General features: G+C 40.7%; 1 protein-coding gene across 1 annotated transcript; it reads left to right on the top strand.

The window, feature by feature from the left end:
* Positions 1-10785: 10785 nt before the first annotated feature.
* LOC120045384 (gap junction delta-3 protein-like) lies at positions 10786-12293 on the top strand. The gene is made up of 2 exons (XM_038990258.1): positions 10786-11721; positions 12285-12293. Exons 1-2 carry the CDS (start codon positions 11017-11019, stop codon positions 12291-12293), a joined length of 714 nt encoding a protein of 237 aa, XP_038846186.1. The 5' UTR covers positions 10786-11016.
* Positions 12294-16403: the final 4110 nt, after the last annotated feature.

Here is a 16403-nt window from a genome sequence, read left to right as displayed (position 1 = left end):
GTCTTTTTATATTTGTTTTGGGAAATAAAGTAGTTGCTTGTTATCATTTTGTGTTTGTTAGTAATTGGGAGAAGTTCCATGTAAATTGAAATCACGCAATGCTTAACAGCTTTTGGAATTTAGCATTCCCATTTATTTGCTTTGACACATCTCAGTACAGATGTGCTCCTTATCCCAAATGAGCAGAAGTGTATTAAGTGATGTGGAATGTTCTCAACATTGCAGACAGAAATGGAAAGAATAGAGCGGACATGATTCCCTGGTCTCTTACACATCTGTTGTGCATGATACATTTCTATCTGAATGTTCTGCAAGGTTGCATCCTCCCGAGCAGGCCCCTGATCAAGTTGAGCTTGGTGGCCTGATCGGGATGGGCATTTCAACAGTTCTACAACTCCTCTTCTCTACAAACTCATTTCAGGTGAATACTGTATTATAAGAACTTTAGTTTGACAAGAATTGGGTATCGTTACCCTGTGAAATGAGAACTCATACCTTACTTAGAACATGGATAATCTTTACTTGATACCTTTTGCTCTGATTTGCTATGGCTATTTTCATCCATCTAGAATGGCAATATTTTTGAACAATGTAGTCCCCCCGCCCAACTATATGGATTGAAAATACACACTTCAACCCATAAGATACATTGTAATCATACAAATATATCATAGTGAATTCATAATGTGACTTAATAAACCATTTCATACTTTACACTAAAACATTAGGAACGTTATAGCGGCCCCACTTCAGAGGCAGGATGATGTACATGAGACTTGGAACAGCAGCAGTATGGAGGTTCAACTCAATTATCTGGAAGGTTTTCCTAATGTTTTGTACACAATGTATGTCTATAGTTACAATCAGTTTTAGGAAGCTCTACACAGTATTTCATATTTTACTTTATCCAAAATATACATTTGCAGGAACCCCTCTATACCTGTATTAGTCTCTTTTTTTTTTTTACTATGATTCCACTACATAGGTGGGAAGCAGGGGCGCTCCAGTACTGTCGATGGCTGTAATGCACCATAACGATGTCGCGAACTAGCTAGTTAGCACACGGTGTCGCTCCAGCTTCCCGCCTGTACTAACTGGGGGCGACCGGTAGGCAGTCTCCTGTCGGTCACGGTTGTCCCGCAGTTCTGTTAACGACGTGCAATAAACTCCGATAATACTTTTATTTCCCTTTTGACCAACATTAAAAAGTGTCACAAGCATGAAGCTGTCGGGGGCATTCATGCAGACACCAATGGGTTATGCAAAGGGTCATGAAGGAACACTATTGTTAATTTTCCCAATAGGAAATCAATTAAGAGCTAACTCATACGGTTTTTAGAACTACAAATATTTTGTTTGTACGACATGTTGGGATCTTTTTGTGTCGGTGAAATGTATTATTCGGGAAATGGCGGTGATTTAATAACCATAATATCGGAGCAAATTTGGAGTCATGCAATGACATTGTGTGGTCCTCCTCCCACTACAACTATTAAGGCTCTTATTCTGGAAACATGATGATCGATGCTTGACTACCGTTTGACAAATATTTTGCGTTTATCCATAATATCATGTAAATTAGCCAACCTGCATAGGCTACCAGTACTGTATCTGCGAGCTGTTGGCTAGAGCGCAGGTGCCCAGAGTAGACACATTTGCTATTTCACGCAACAGTTTGACAAAACGACCGGTTTGGGTGAAAATGCAATGGAAGCACATAAAACTTTAGATTTTTATTTGGTACATGAAAACTTACATTTTGTCATCACGCACTGATTTTTATCCACAAGTCCATTTGGTGAAAACAAACCACAGGTGGGGAAATGCGTATAGTCTGTCCTTTATGCAGATTCTATAACAATCACATGAAAATCTTGTCGCCAAAGGGATAGAAACCTAGCTAGAGCGGCAATTTATTTTCATGCGAATATTCTACACCGAACAAAAATATATATAAACGCAACATGTAAAGTGTTGGTCCCATGTTTCATGAGCTGAAATAAAAGATCCCAGAAATGTCCCATGTGCACAAAAAACGTATTTCTCGCAGATTTGTTTACATCCCTGCTAGTGAGCATTTCTTCTTTGCCAAAATAATCCATCCACCTGACAGGTGTGGCATATCAAGAAGCTGATTAAACAGCATGATCATTACACATGTGCACCTTGTGCTGGGGACAAATGCCACTGTAAAATGTGCTTTTTTTTGTCACACAACACAATGCCACAATTGCAATTGGCATGCTGACTGCAGGAATGTCCACCAAAGCTGTTGCCAGATAATTTAATGTTAATTTCTCTACCATAAACCGCCTGCAATGAGATTTTGGCAGTACATCCAACCGGCCCCACAACCGCAGACCAAGTGTAACCAAACCTGCCCAGGACCTCCAAATCCGGCTTCTTTACTTGCGGGATCATTTGAGACCAGTCACAGCTGATGAAACTGATGAGTATTTCTGTCTGTAATAAAGCCCCTTCGTGGGGAAAAACTCATTTTGATTGGCTGGGCCTGGTTCCCAAATATGTCCTCCCAGGCCCACCCATGGCTGCGTCCCTGCCCAGTCATGTGAAATCCAGATAGGGCCTAATGAATTTATTTCAATTGACTGATTTTCTGATATGAACTGTAACTCAGTAAAATCGTTGCGTTTATGTTTTTGTTTAGTTTAAAACCTGCGTAAAGAAAATATGCACATTTTCCCTCCAGTGGTGTTTCCACCAAACTGAATTGTTGCGAAGAAAAATAAGTGTGTGATGAAGTAGTGCACACAAAATAAAAATGTTCACTTAAGTTTTCATGTACCGAATAAAGATCGAACGTTCAATGTTTTTCCATTACATGTTCAACTCTACCGGCAGTTTTGTCACAAACACTGTTGCGTTAAACAGCAAATCAATCAATCAATCAATCAAGTTTATTTTATATAGCCCTTCGTACATCAGCTAATATCTCGAAGTGCTGTACAGAAACCCAGCCTAAAACCCCAAACAGCAAGCAATGCAGTTGTAGAAGCACGGTGGCTAGGAAAAACTCCCTAGAAAGGCCAAAACCTAGGAAGAAACCTAGAGAGGAACCAGGCTATGACGGGTGGCCAGTCCTCTTCTGGCTGTGCCGGGTGGAGATTATAACAGAACATGGCCAAGATGTTCAAAATGTTCATAAATGACAAGCATGGTCAAATAATAATCAGGAATAAATGTCAGTTGGCTTTTCATAGCCGATCATTAAGAGTTGAAAACAGCAGGTCTGGGACAGGTAGGGGTTCCATAACTGCAGGCAGAACAGTTGAAACTGGAACAGCAGCAAGGCCAGGTGGACTGGGGACAGCAAGGAGTCATCATGCCCAGTAGTCCTGACGTATGGTCCTAGGGCTCAGGTCCTCCGAGAGAGAGAAAGAAAGAGAGAAGGAGAGAATTAGAGAGAGCATACTTAAATTCACACAGGACACTGGATAAGACAGGAGAAGTACTCCAGATATAACCAACTGGCCCTAGCCCCCCGACACAAACTACTGCAGCATAAATACTGGAGGCTGAGACAGGAGGGGTCAGGAGACACTGTGGCCCCATCCGATGATACCCCCGGACAGGGCCAAACAGGAAGGATATAACCCCACCCACTTTGCCAAAGCACAGCCCCCGCACCACTAGAGGGATGTGACATTACTCTGGTCTTGTTACATGCGCTTTAACCAACAGCTAGTCTAAATAATTTGATTATTATGGATAAGAGCGAGAATATTTGTATGCCTATTTGTCAAACGAGCATCGATCCTAATGCCACCAGAATAATCCCTCGATATTTATTGGAAAGGAGCATGAAACTCATAGCGTGCACGTTCAACACCCTGTGAAGTTCATGACTTTACTCGCATGACAACTGTGGATGGAAACGTGGTTACTGATAGTCCAAATATGCGATATTTTTTGCTAATTCAAGCAGCGTGTCCACCCTATCGACAAGGGGAGATGTGCTATCAAACCGGCCCAGTTTTCTACTGCGGTCAAGTGAGCCGACACTCGCAAGACGCAGTCAAAAGACATCTGCACTTGAGTTTGCGCCTGGATTCTTGTGCGTGAATACACAACACTTTACGGTATCGCGTGTTTTCTGGTAGAGACACTGAGTCGGATGAACTCTCATGCACGGATAGAGACGATAGCTACAAATCATTCCAAGCAAACAGTTTAACAGCACACTTATTCAATCTTCCATCATCAAAATTATACCAAGTCGGGTTTTTTTCATTTTCAAAAATTACTTTGATATCAGGGGTAGAGTGAGGCTGCAGTGGTGTTAAGGAAATGTCAAATTGTTAAAGCAAGATGTGTTTACAATCATGACATACAAACACAGTGCACTAACACACACACACACACACACACACACCGTTAGGCTACTGCAGCCTCTCCAGCCACAAGCTAATGTAAATGAGGCAGCAGGGAGCGCGTCTCAAACCCTCGACCTTCTGGCCCGTGGTCCGGCGCGCTATCGACTGTGCCACAAAATCATGCTCGTGCGGCAGAGTCGATTTCCGCGCTTATAAACCCAGGGTCGTTACAGTAATTTTTGATAAATTCAGGCGGCAACTGAACCGCAGTCTTTTACTGGGTTCTACTGATGTGCTTTTTGTCTCTGACATAAAAAAGTTTTTGACTTCCACAAAAAGATGACACTGCCTGCTTGATAGGAATCCAGCTATGCCCATACAAAAATGAATTTGTTGCGGCAAGCTTCCTGCAAGTTTGTGGCAAATTTGCTGCAAGATAAATAGTGTGCCACAAAATGTTGCTAGAATTTTGGAAATGTTTGCCACTAGTAGTGAATCTGCTGCAAACCTTTGGCGACAATAACACTTTTTGCCACTAGTGGCAAACAGTTTACCAGAAGCCGTGTCTTCTGGTGTACCGTTCCAATATCAATAACCGCTAATGACCAATCATGGAATTAGAAAGTGACAACCAATTAGGTGGTTTAGAAAAATCCGTTGGAAAATAGAAACCAAGCTATCCAGCTAGCTACCTACCAAAGTTCTCAGTTGAGTGTCTAACTTATCAAGTAAACTTCCTAATAAACATTACAATTGTGTAAGCTAATTGATGCCTTATTAGCAATGCAATGTTTTATGATATAGAGTGAAAAACATTTTGTTGATACCAGTTTCAATCTGTCAGCGCCACTGACTGGCTAGCGCTGAGTAGCTTGGATGAATAAGGTGCCCAGAGTAAACTGCCTGCTACTCAGGCCCAGTTGCTAATATATGCATAATATTAGTAGACGTGGATAGAAAACACTCAGACGTTTCTAAAACTGTTTGAATGATGTCTGTGAGTATAACAGAACTCATATGGCAGGCAAAAACCTGAGAAAAATCCAACCAGGAAGTGGGAAATCTGAGGTTTGTAGTTTTTCAACTCTTTGCCTATAGAATATACAGTGGAATTTTGGTCATATTGCACTTCCTAAGGCTTCCACTAGATGTCAACAGTCTTTAGAACCTTGTTTGATGCTTCTACTTTGAAGGAGGGGGGAATGGGAGCTGAATGAGTCAGGGGTCTGCCAGAGTGGCATGAGCTGGTCACGCGCACTCACGTGAGAGTTAGCTCTGTTCCATTGCATTTCTACAGACAAAGGAATTCTTCGGTTGGAACATTATTGAAGATTTATGATTCTATACTTCGTTTGACATGTTTCTACGAACTGTAATTTAACTTTTCGTCCGAACTTTTGCCTGGACTTGCCTGCGCGTCGTGAGTTTGGATTGTGTACTAAACACGCAAACAAAAATGAGGTATTTGGACATAAATTATGGACTTTATGGAACAAATCAAACATTTATTGTGGAACTGGGATTCCTGGGAGTGCATTCTGATGAAGATCATCGAAGGTAAGTGAATATTTATAATGCTATTCTGACTTCTGTTGACTCCACAACATGGCAGATCTGTATGGTTGTTTTGTTGTCTGAGCGCTGTACTCAGATTATTGCAGATTATTTTTCGGTAAAGATTTCTTTTAAATCTGACACAGCGGTTGCATTAAGGAGAAGTTAATCTAAAGTTCCATGCATAACACTTGTATTTTCATCAACATTTATGATGAGTATTTCTGTAAATTGATGTGGCTCTCTGCAAAATCACCGGATGTTTTGGAAGCAAAACATTACTGAACGTAACGCACCAATGTAAACTGAGATTTTGGATATAAATATGAACTTTATCGAACAAAACATACATGTATTGTGTAACATGAAGTCCTATGAGTGTCATCTGATGAAGATCATCAAAGGTTAGTGATTCATTTTATCTCTATTTCTGCTTTTTGTGACTCCTCTCTTTGGCTGGAAAAATGTCTGTGTTTTTCTGTGACTAGGTGCAGACATCACATAATCGTTTGGTGTGCTTTCGTCGTAAAGCCTTTTTGAAATCGGACACTGTGGTGGGATTAACAACAAGTTTATCTTTAAAATGGTGTAAAATACTTGTATGTCTGAGGAATTTTAATTATGAGATTTCTGTTGTTTTGAATTTGGCGCCCTGCACTTTCACTGGCTGTTGTCATATCGATCCCGTTAACGGGATCTCGGCCGTAATGCTGAAGTCCCCAGCTGGCTAGCGCGTAGCTAGCTAACGTTAGCTATCACATTTTTGCACACTTAATGTGATAGCTAGCTACCTAACTAATGATTTGCCTAAACAATGTTCCCGTCTTTTAATACCAATATGCATGTCAATATGCTAGTGTCACATTAGCTAGCATAACAGCTAAGGTAGCAACAATATGAGCTGACTTGACATCAAAGCAAAACTTTACTTTTGCAAATGGATACCCTTTCCCTATCAGTGGTGTTGCAAGAGGCTGTATTGGGAAGAGGATGCACCAACACCCTGGAAAGATGTTTGTGGTGCACTCACTCATAACACTTTTTTGGATTGATAAATGAGTGTACCATCTTCAAGCTTGATAAGGTAAACAAAATATTCTCATAAATGTAGTCCATGCATTAATTATTTGTAACAATTAAATCTTGAATTGCTTTAAAGTAGTAGCTAGCTCATGACATTTTTACCATAAAGGCAATTTTGACTTTGCGGCTTGCATAGTCGAAATTGTCTTTATGGTGAAAACAAAAATGTGCTTTTTTTTGTCATAATTTAAGGTTAGGGCTAGGCATAAGGTTAGCAGTGTAGTTAGGGTTTGAAATAAGATGTTATGAATGTGGCTAGGCCAGCTAGTGACCACTGCAGAGCTGCATCCCAATAAATGCCAACCTGCGTATCGACATGGAAGGCTATGATTCCAAACATGGTTAATGTAAGTAACTAAATAATCTAAACTGTAACAAGGCAAGTAGCAATTAAACAATTTACCTCAGCTCACAGTTTCATCCGATACTGACATAAAAACGTATTAACCTCATGTAGCCTACATTTAAAGTTCAAAGTATGACTCAATCTAGACTTTTTCTGCAGTGGGCTAAATTAGGATCACACAGTGTTTCTTGGTAGTCAAATTTACTTTAAAACAAAGTATTCACTTCACATACATGGTTATGGGCTTAAAAACTGAAGACACCTGTACCATGTCAGATATAGAGTTTAAATGTATTCAATTTTGAGTTTGCATCCCAATATTACATTTCATATACAGTGGGGAGAACATGTATTGGATACACTGCCAATTTTGCAGGTTTTCCTTCTTACAAAGCATGTAGAGGTCTGTAATTTTTATCATAGGTACACTTCAACTGTGAGAGACGGAATCTAAAACAAAAATCCAGAAAATCACATTGTATGATTTTTAAGTAATTCATTTGCATTTTATTGCATGACATAAGTATTTGATACATCAGAAAAGCAGAACTTAATATTTGGTACAGAAACCTTTGTTTGCAATTACAGAGATCATACGTTTCCTGTAGTTCTTGACCAGGTTTGCACACACTGCAGCAGGGATTTTGGCCCACTCCTCCATACAGACCTTCTCCAGATCCTTCAGGTTTCGGGGCTGTCGCTGGGCAATACGGACTTTCAGCTCCCTCCAAAGATTTTCTATTGTGTTCAGGTCTGGAGACTGGCTAGGCCACTCCAGGACCTTGAGATGCTTCTTACGGAGCCACTCCTTAGTTGCCCTGGCTGTGTGTTTCGGGTCGTTGTCATGCTGGAAGACCCAGCCACGACCCATCTTCAATGCTCTTACTGAGGGAAGGAGGTTGTTGGCCAAGATCTCACGATACATGGCCCCATCCATCCTCCCCTCAATACGGTGCAGTCGTCCTGTCCCCTTTGCAGAAAAGCATCCCCAAAGAATGATGTTTCCACCTCCATGCTTCACGGTTGGGATGGTGTTCTTGGGGTTGTACTCATCCTTCTTCTTCCTCCAAACACGGCGAGTGGAGTTTAGACCAAAAAGCTCTATTTTTGTCTCATCAGACCACATGACCTTCTCCCATTCCTCCTCTGGATCATCCAGATGGTCATTGGCAAACTTCAGACGGGCCTGGACATGCACTGGCTTGAGCAGGGGGACCTTGCGTGCGCTGCAGGATTTTAATCCATGACGGTGTAGTGTGTTACTAATGGTTTTCTTTGAGACTGTGGTCCCAGCTCTCTTCAGGTCATTGACCAGGTCCTGCCGTGTAGTTCTGGGCTGATCCCTCACCTTCCTCATGATCATTGATGCCCCACGAGGTGAGATCTTGCATGGAGCCCCAGACCGAGGGTGATTGACCGTCATCTTGAACTTCTTCCATTTTCTAATAATTGCGCCAACAGTTGTTGCCTTCTCACCAAGCTGCTTGCCTATTCTCCTGTAGCCCATCCCAGCCTTGTGCAGGTCTACAATTTTATCCCTGATGTCCTTACACAGCTCTCTGGTCTTGGCCATTGTGGAGAGGTTGGAGTCTGTTTGATTGAGTGTGTGGACAGGTGTCTTTTATACAGGTAACGAGTTCAAACAGGTGCAGTTAATACAGGTAATGAGTGGAGAACAGGAGGGCTTCTTAAAGAAAAACTAACAGGTCTGTGAGAGCCGGAATTCTTACTGGTTGGTAGGTGATCAAATACTTATGTCATGCAATAAAATGCAAATTAATTACTTAAAAATCATACAATGTGATTTTCTGGATTTTTGTTTTAGATTCCGTCTCTCACAGTTGAAGTGTACCTATGATAAAAAATTACAGACCTCTACATGCTTTGTAAGTAGGAAAACCTGCAAAATCGTCAGTGTATCAAATACTTGTTCTCCCCACTGTATATCACAGAAAACTGAAATATAACAAAACCGTTCATTTGACATAGAAACACCGGATTTTAAGCAGGTTTAATAATAATGTTTATTAATTATGAAAAATATTACAAACATTCCACCCATGAGGCCACTAGAGGACGAATTGTTCATTTGACTGCAGGAAAGGGGTGTAGGCTATTTGAAAATTAAAACAAAGTCAGGGACTGGTCGGCCCACCCAATCCCAATACAAAAGCACTCACAGCTGTCGTATCAGTAGGTCTACCAGTGCCCACTGGGCGCAGACTTCAGTTCAACGTCTAGTTTTGATTTACATTTAGTTGAGTTGTCAACTAATGTGAATTCAACGTGAAATCAACAAAACATTTTACCATGTCATTGGATTTAGCTTAACATTTTTGGGGAAAAATATGAAATTCCCTTATGTTGATGGCTTTTTTCAAATCCAATCAGTTTTCCATCAACTTCATCACATTATATTTTTTGGTTGAAATTACGTGGTAACAACATTGATTCAACCAGTTTTTACCCAGTAGGTGGTGTATTGATGCTGGGGTGTTCCTGTGTTCTCCCTTGTGAACTGCTCAGGCCGATTGGGAAGTGCTGACTCTTCCTGCCATTAGGAAAAGCCGTCATCAGTCAAGAGTATGTACTCTTGAGTAAACATTAATTATGTTTGTGTACTTTGATATCCCAGATAGGACATGACAGGAATTTCCTTCCTCGTTGACGCCCTAGCAAGCGGACTACTAAAAGCCAACCATTATCACTGTCTAACGTGGAGTTAGACTGTGGTAATAGTCGGCTTGCTAGGAGAAGCACACTGAGGGAACCAACACAGGTTGGCTCCATTTTTTTGTCATTGCACCTTTAATAGATGGATGATATAATACCTAATGTTTAAAGGTTTTTCTACGGATCTTAGTTTTTTTTTATTGACTGGCAATATTTTGATGACTCATTGACTGCTACCCATTGATTCAAGGCTGCCTCAGGCAGAAGTACCAAATCAAAGAAGGCACCTGCCCACATAAACAAGGCACCCAGAGTGTGTATGCCAGAGGCTAAAGAGTACTTCTACCAGGCTTGTACAGGAATCGGCTTATTATGACGATCTACCATGTATATGGTTGAAAAGTTTGGTATGTTCTCTGAGTATGTTTAACCTCTATGTGAGCAAGTTAAATATTTGTGTGGGTCGTTTTGTATGTAATATTAAGTACATTCAATAATATACCTATATTGTTTTGCCTATGTGCTTCTTAACTAATCAAAACCTCTGTTCTTCAATGTCATTTAAGATCACGAAAGGAGCAGGGGTTTTCACTGAATTGGTTAATTTCCTAAGGCAGCTTAAAAGGAGTTGAAGCAACTTCTCATCTAATACAGGTATTTGCTTGTGTTAATTAATTAAATGTAATGTGGATGAGGAAATATATTGGAATAGCTATCTTTATTTAAAAAAATCAGCATGTTAAACAATCAAATATTTGATCTGTCTTGTTTCAGGTCATGTGAAGGACACACGTCCATGGAATTAGCCTTTGATCTGTAAATCACCCTGTTCAGGTTTTATCATCCATTTTAGTACTTCTTAAGGAAGGGCTTGTGAGCAGACTTGGCATTTTGACTTGACAACCCTGTGTGCCAGTAACTCATGAGGGATAACTATTTCTGAAAATAGACTGAATATAAGTTCCACTAGACCTCCAGAGACCCCCAGAGAGCCAGGAAGAATAGCCCAGGCCGAGTCCTCGCATCATGGGTGAGTGGAGCTTCCTCAGCAGCCTCTTCGATGCCCTCCAGGTCCACTCCCCTATGCTGGGCCGCTTCTGGCTGCTGCTCATGCTGGTCTTCCGCATCCTCATCCTGGGCACTGTCGCCGGCGACTTGTTCGAAGACGAGCAGGGGGAGTTTTCCTGTAACACACTGCAGCCGGGCTGCAAGCAGGTGTGTTATGATGATGCCTTCCCCATCTCCCAGTACCGCTTCTGGGTGTTCCACATAGTCCTCATCTCCACGCCATCCCTCATTTTCCTCATGTACGCCATGCACCACCACAACAAGAGGACCATGCAGTTAAGCCAGCCAAGGTTCAGCCAGCTGATTAGCAACCCCGCCAGGGAAGAGCGCCACCTCCGACAACTCTATGTTATAAATGTGGCCTTCCGTTTGGTGACAGAAGTGGGATTTCTGATCGGTCAGTGGTGGCTGTACGGCTTCCGGGTTGAGGCCCAGTTCCCATGCAGCCGCTTCCCATGCCCCTACACGGTGGACTGCTTCGTATCACGCCCCATGGAGAAGACAGTCTTCCTCTGTTTCTACTTCGCCGTGGGAGTGATATCTGCCTTGTCCAGTTTCGCAGAGCTCGTCTACGCTTCATTGAAGTGGTTCCGTCCCACCGGGGAGCAGCCAGAGGAGCGGGTATGCAACTGTCAGAACCTCCGGAACCTGCAGCAGGAGGAGGCGGAGAGGGGGATGGAGGAGGAGGAGGAGGAGAAGAAAAGGAGAGGAAGGACCATGTCCGAGGGTGGGAGTAGTAGCGTCAGAATGAAGGGAGGGGCAGTGAGGGGCAGCACCAGCAGGAAGGTGTCCAGCATTGGACACAAGAGCATCGGATATCAGGGCAGCAACCAGAGCACCAAGACCAGTGTTTCTCCTATATTCATTTAGCAGGAGTGGAAATTGTTGCCACTGCTGCAAAAAATGATGTAATTTTTGGTTTTAATATATATTTCTGCCAGACACACTTTTAAATGGATAGTCGTTGACTCAATGACTGGAAGTCTATGGGAACAGCTAGCATGTCATTGCGCTAACGCTAGTAGAAATCCACCCCCCGCTACCCTTGCCACCACTGCTGAAACAAATCCTAGGGGAAACACTGAAGACAGTTACGGTGTAATTTAGATTCATTTGAAAGAAGTCATATGTTCAATTAGACAGTGGATTTGAGTACATTTTGATTTGATTTATTAGGATCCCCAATCATTTCTCTAGAAGTAAATGCACTCTCCAATTTCAATTAGACCCAATAGAGCTCATGCTGTCTCTCTAGCCCTCACTCACCTCTTCTGTTTGACGGTGATACCCTTCTGCTGCAGCGACTTCTCATTGGCGAGCTGCAGGAGGGTAATCTCTTTGCGGCTGAACAGGCGGATGAAGAAGGCCTTCTCCAGCAGCTTGTCCGGGGTGATGCTGAAGCCAATGACGACAGCCAGTTAATGCATTGTTGGTATTACTACAATAACGGTAACTGCAGTAACAACTTTTTCCCTTTTCGATTACAAGACAGGGAAATGAGGGGAAAGGAAATTGGCCCACACTTAAACTTATTTTCATTAGATTTACATAAATGAAGGCCCTGTGATAGGCTAGTTCCTGTCCACGGGGTGTATTTGTAGATCAAACTGCATCACGCTCACGCTACGTATACAGGAGATGGGCTCCTGCCCAATGGGCCATTCTGGCTTGGACCAGGCTACTTACTTACTTTATACAAAGGAAAGTCATGTGTAATGTAATGTTATTAGGTTACATGTAACAGGTTTGCAATTTCATGCACTTGGAGTACTTTTTTTGTTTATTTTTGTTGTTATTTAGACACAAGTTATTCCCCTAAAATGAACATAAAGGAAATACTATTTTCTCTAATGTAAAGTGTGGCCGGAAAAGATTTGTGTCAATACTCCATACAGGAACTGCTTGGAGACAAGACCTGTAAAGAAGTCATAACAAGACTGATTGGTCTAGACTCCAGAGGATGTATGAACAACAGGGGGGACTGATATTTGGAGCATGTACACAAAGAATCTCTGAAGTGCATATTGTATAGGCACTGTCATAACTGTGGCTCCATGGTTTTCAATAAGGCCTTCCTACATGTTTAGATTGATGGCACATCCAGCCAATGTATTTCAGGATTCTTGTGTGTGGACAGTGATATTTTCCAATGGCATTCAAATGTGCTGGAATATACCAAAGTATTTTGCTGTTGGCGTTACAGCAATGTCTTATTCATCTTGATCCATTTTATGCAGAACAACAGTGAGTTAAAATGAAGTGCAATACAGATCAAATAACTTGAATTTAATATACTGTAACTTGGTATGTGTGGTTTCTATGAATCTAGTGTGCAAAATATAACCTACATGAGATCGATGATTACGTCATTTTCATAATTTAATCTCTGCTCGACTGAACCTTTGCACCGGTGGAAAGAGCCTGCTACACAGTACTATGCAAGGTTTTCCGTTAAGAGTGAATGAAGAATGTTGCACACTGTCTGATACCATCGGTATTGTGAGACTGAGTAATATCTTCTTTTCACTGGCAGTGAAACGTGTGCGCATGAATATGCACAGGGGTATGCAAAGGTGTTTTTGTGACATGGAAATAAATGTTTTAGAATCAGTCTTGTGAACCTTTGTCTTATTTTAAATATATACAGTTTGTAGGACTCTCAAAATAACATAGATGTGCCTTTGTTATTACAACTATGTAATCCTCTTGAATGCAAGATGGAAACACCTTTCAATTCCCTTTCTCATCGAGTGGAGAAGCTAGACCAGTAAGTGGTATCTGTGGACTCAGCTTGTGTCTTTTAACTGCAGTGTGAATCAGAGAACAATAGGGGTCAGCAGAGTCATAACTATGTGGCCTGGCCTTGTTTCTCATAGGCTGCGTTTAGACAGGCATCCCAAGTCTTATATATTTTTTCTGCTAATTTGTCTTTTGACCAATCACGTCAGATCTTTTTGCACCAGATATTTTTCAGAGCTGATCTGATTGGTTAAAATACCAATTAGTGAAACAAAGATCAGAATTGGGCTGCCTGTCTAACGCAGCCATGATATATCAGAATTATACTCAACGGCAGTTACACTGAACATGACACAAACTGCCTGGGTTTTGAGACTTTCAAAAAGTATTCATACCCCTTGACTTATTGCACGTTTGGTTGTGTTGCAGCCTGAATTCAAATGGTTTAGATATATTTATTTTCTCACCCATCTACACACAATAACTCATAATGATAAAGTGAAAACATGTTTTTAGACATTTTTACTCATTTATTGAAAATGAAATACAGAAATATCTAATTTTCATAAGTATTCACACCCCTGAGTCAATACTTTCTAGAAGCACCTTTGGCATCGATTACAGCTGTTAGTCTTTCTGGGTAAGTCTAAGAGCTTTCCACACCTGGATTTGCCCAATATTCTTTTCGAAGTACTTCAAGATCTGTCAAATTGGTTGTTGATCATTGCTAGACAACATTTTTCAAGTCTTGTCATAGATTTTCAAGTCGATTTAAGTCAAAACTGTAACTCGGCCACTCAGGAACATTCACTGTCTTCTTGGTAAGCAACTCCAGTGCAGATTTGGCCTTGTGTTTTAGGTTATTGTCCTACTGTGTCTGGTGGAAAGCAGACTGAGCCAAAAAATACATATATGGGGAGTGGTACTCAGTAATGTGCTGTATTGGATTTGCTTCAAACATAACACTTTGTATTCAGGACAATTTTTTCTTTTCAGTATTACTTTGGTGCCTTGTTGCAAACAGGATGAATGTTTTAGAATATTTGTTATTCTTTACAGGCTTCCTTCTTTTTACTCTGTCAATTAGTTTAGTTCTGTGAAGTAACTACAATGTTGTTGATTCATCCTCCATTTTTTCCAATCACAGCCATTAAACTCTGTTTGGCCTCATAGTGAAATCCCTGTGGTTTCCTTCCTCTCTGGCAACTGAGTTAGGAAGGACACCTATTTTCTTTATAGTGACTGGGTATATTGATACACCATCCAAAGAGTAATTAATAACTTCACCATGCTCAAAGGGATATTTAATGTCTGCTTTTAATTTTATTTTTACCCATCTACCAATATTTTGTATCTTTGCAAGGCATTGGTAAACCTCTCTGGTCTTTGTGGTTGAATTTGTGTTTGAAACTCACTGTTCGACTGAGGGACCATAGAGATCATTGTATGAGTGGGGTACAGAGATGGGGTAGTCATTAAAAATCATGTTAAACACTACTATTGCACACAAAGTCCATGCAACTTATTATGTGACTTGTTAAACACATTTTTACTCGTGAACTTACTACTTATTGACTCAAGACATTTCAGCTTTTTACTTTTTATTAATTTGTACACATTTTAAAAAAACAACAACATAGTAGAGTAAATAAAGTGCTACCATAATTTTTTACACAGATACTAATATGAATTCCTGTTCACACTTTACAATAAGGTAGCGCTAAATCTCTTTCTTTTGCAGTTGTAAACCACTTATAGTAACTACTTTACTTTTGAAACCCCTTTATTAATTAAGAGTTCTTTAAAATAAGTGTTACCAAATTATTTTTTTGTGAGAAATTAACAAAATGGATTGTTGATGTATTTGAAATATTAAGAAAAGACAAAATAACATCTCTTAAATGTTGTAATAATTTCTCCAGTATCATGATTATGAAAAGCAAAGGTTAAGTAACAACTCCCTTTTGATTATGTATTAAATAAATGTTTTATTGTCACACACAGGACAGGTGCAGTGAAATGTGTTGTGTTACAGGGTCAGCCATAGTAGTATGGCACATGTGGAGCAAATGAAGATTAAGTTTAACCAAACAAGTTAACCCCAGACTTTCACTCTTAAGGCAATATGTGTGATTTCTAGTTTTTTGTCTTAAATCAAATGAGCTTACAATATAACATTGAGCCATGTATTATCAATATTTAATAAAAGGCATCTTTCAAATAGGCTTGTAAACAAAATGTAAGAAAGTTTTGCACAATGTATGGAGAACTTCCAATGTCAAGGATGTTACTAGGTGTTGTAAACTCTCAAAAGGCTTTATGTTACTTTGTTTGAGAAACAGCCAATTGAGAAACAGCCTTTTCTAAAGACTGACGGGTCCAGTCCCTGGAAATGTGGACGTCACCTCAGTCACTTCAGTAGGCTTCTGTAGCATGTTGCTGGGTCAGGGGTTTGAACAATGAGGCTAGGGATTCTTTAGGTTTGGTCAGGTATAAAATAAAGGGTTAACCAGGTAGGAAGTCTGTTCAGGAGCAGCAACCAGCAGTACAGTTAGCAAACATGTACAACACTAGAATAAAAATGGGCAAGGTAAGCACTGGGAAGG

Source organism: Salvelinus namaycush, chromosome 4 (assembly GCF_016432855.1).
Source record: "Salvelinus namaycush isolate Seneca chromosome 4, SaNama_1.0, whole genome shotgun sequence".
Classification (NCBI taxonomy): domain Eukaryota; kingdom Metazoa; phylum Chordata; class Actinopteri; order Salmoniformes; family Salmonidae; genus Salvelinus; species Salvelinus namaycush.
Note: the sequence above shows the minus strand (reverse complement) of the source record. Positions and strands in the feature narration are given on the sequence as shown.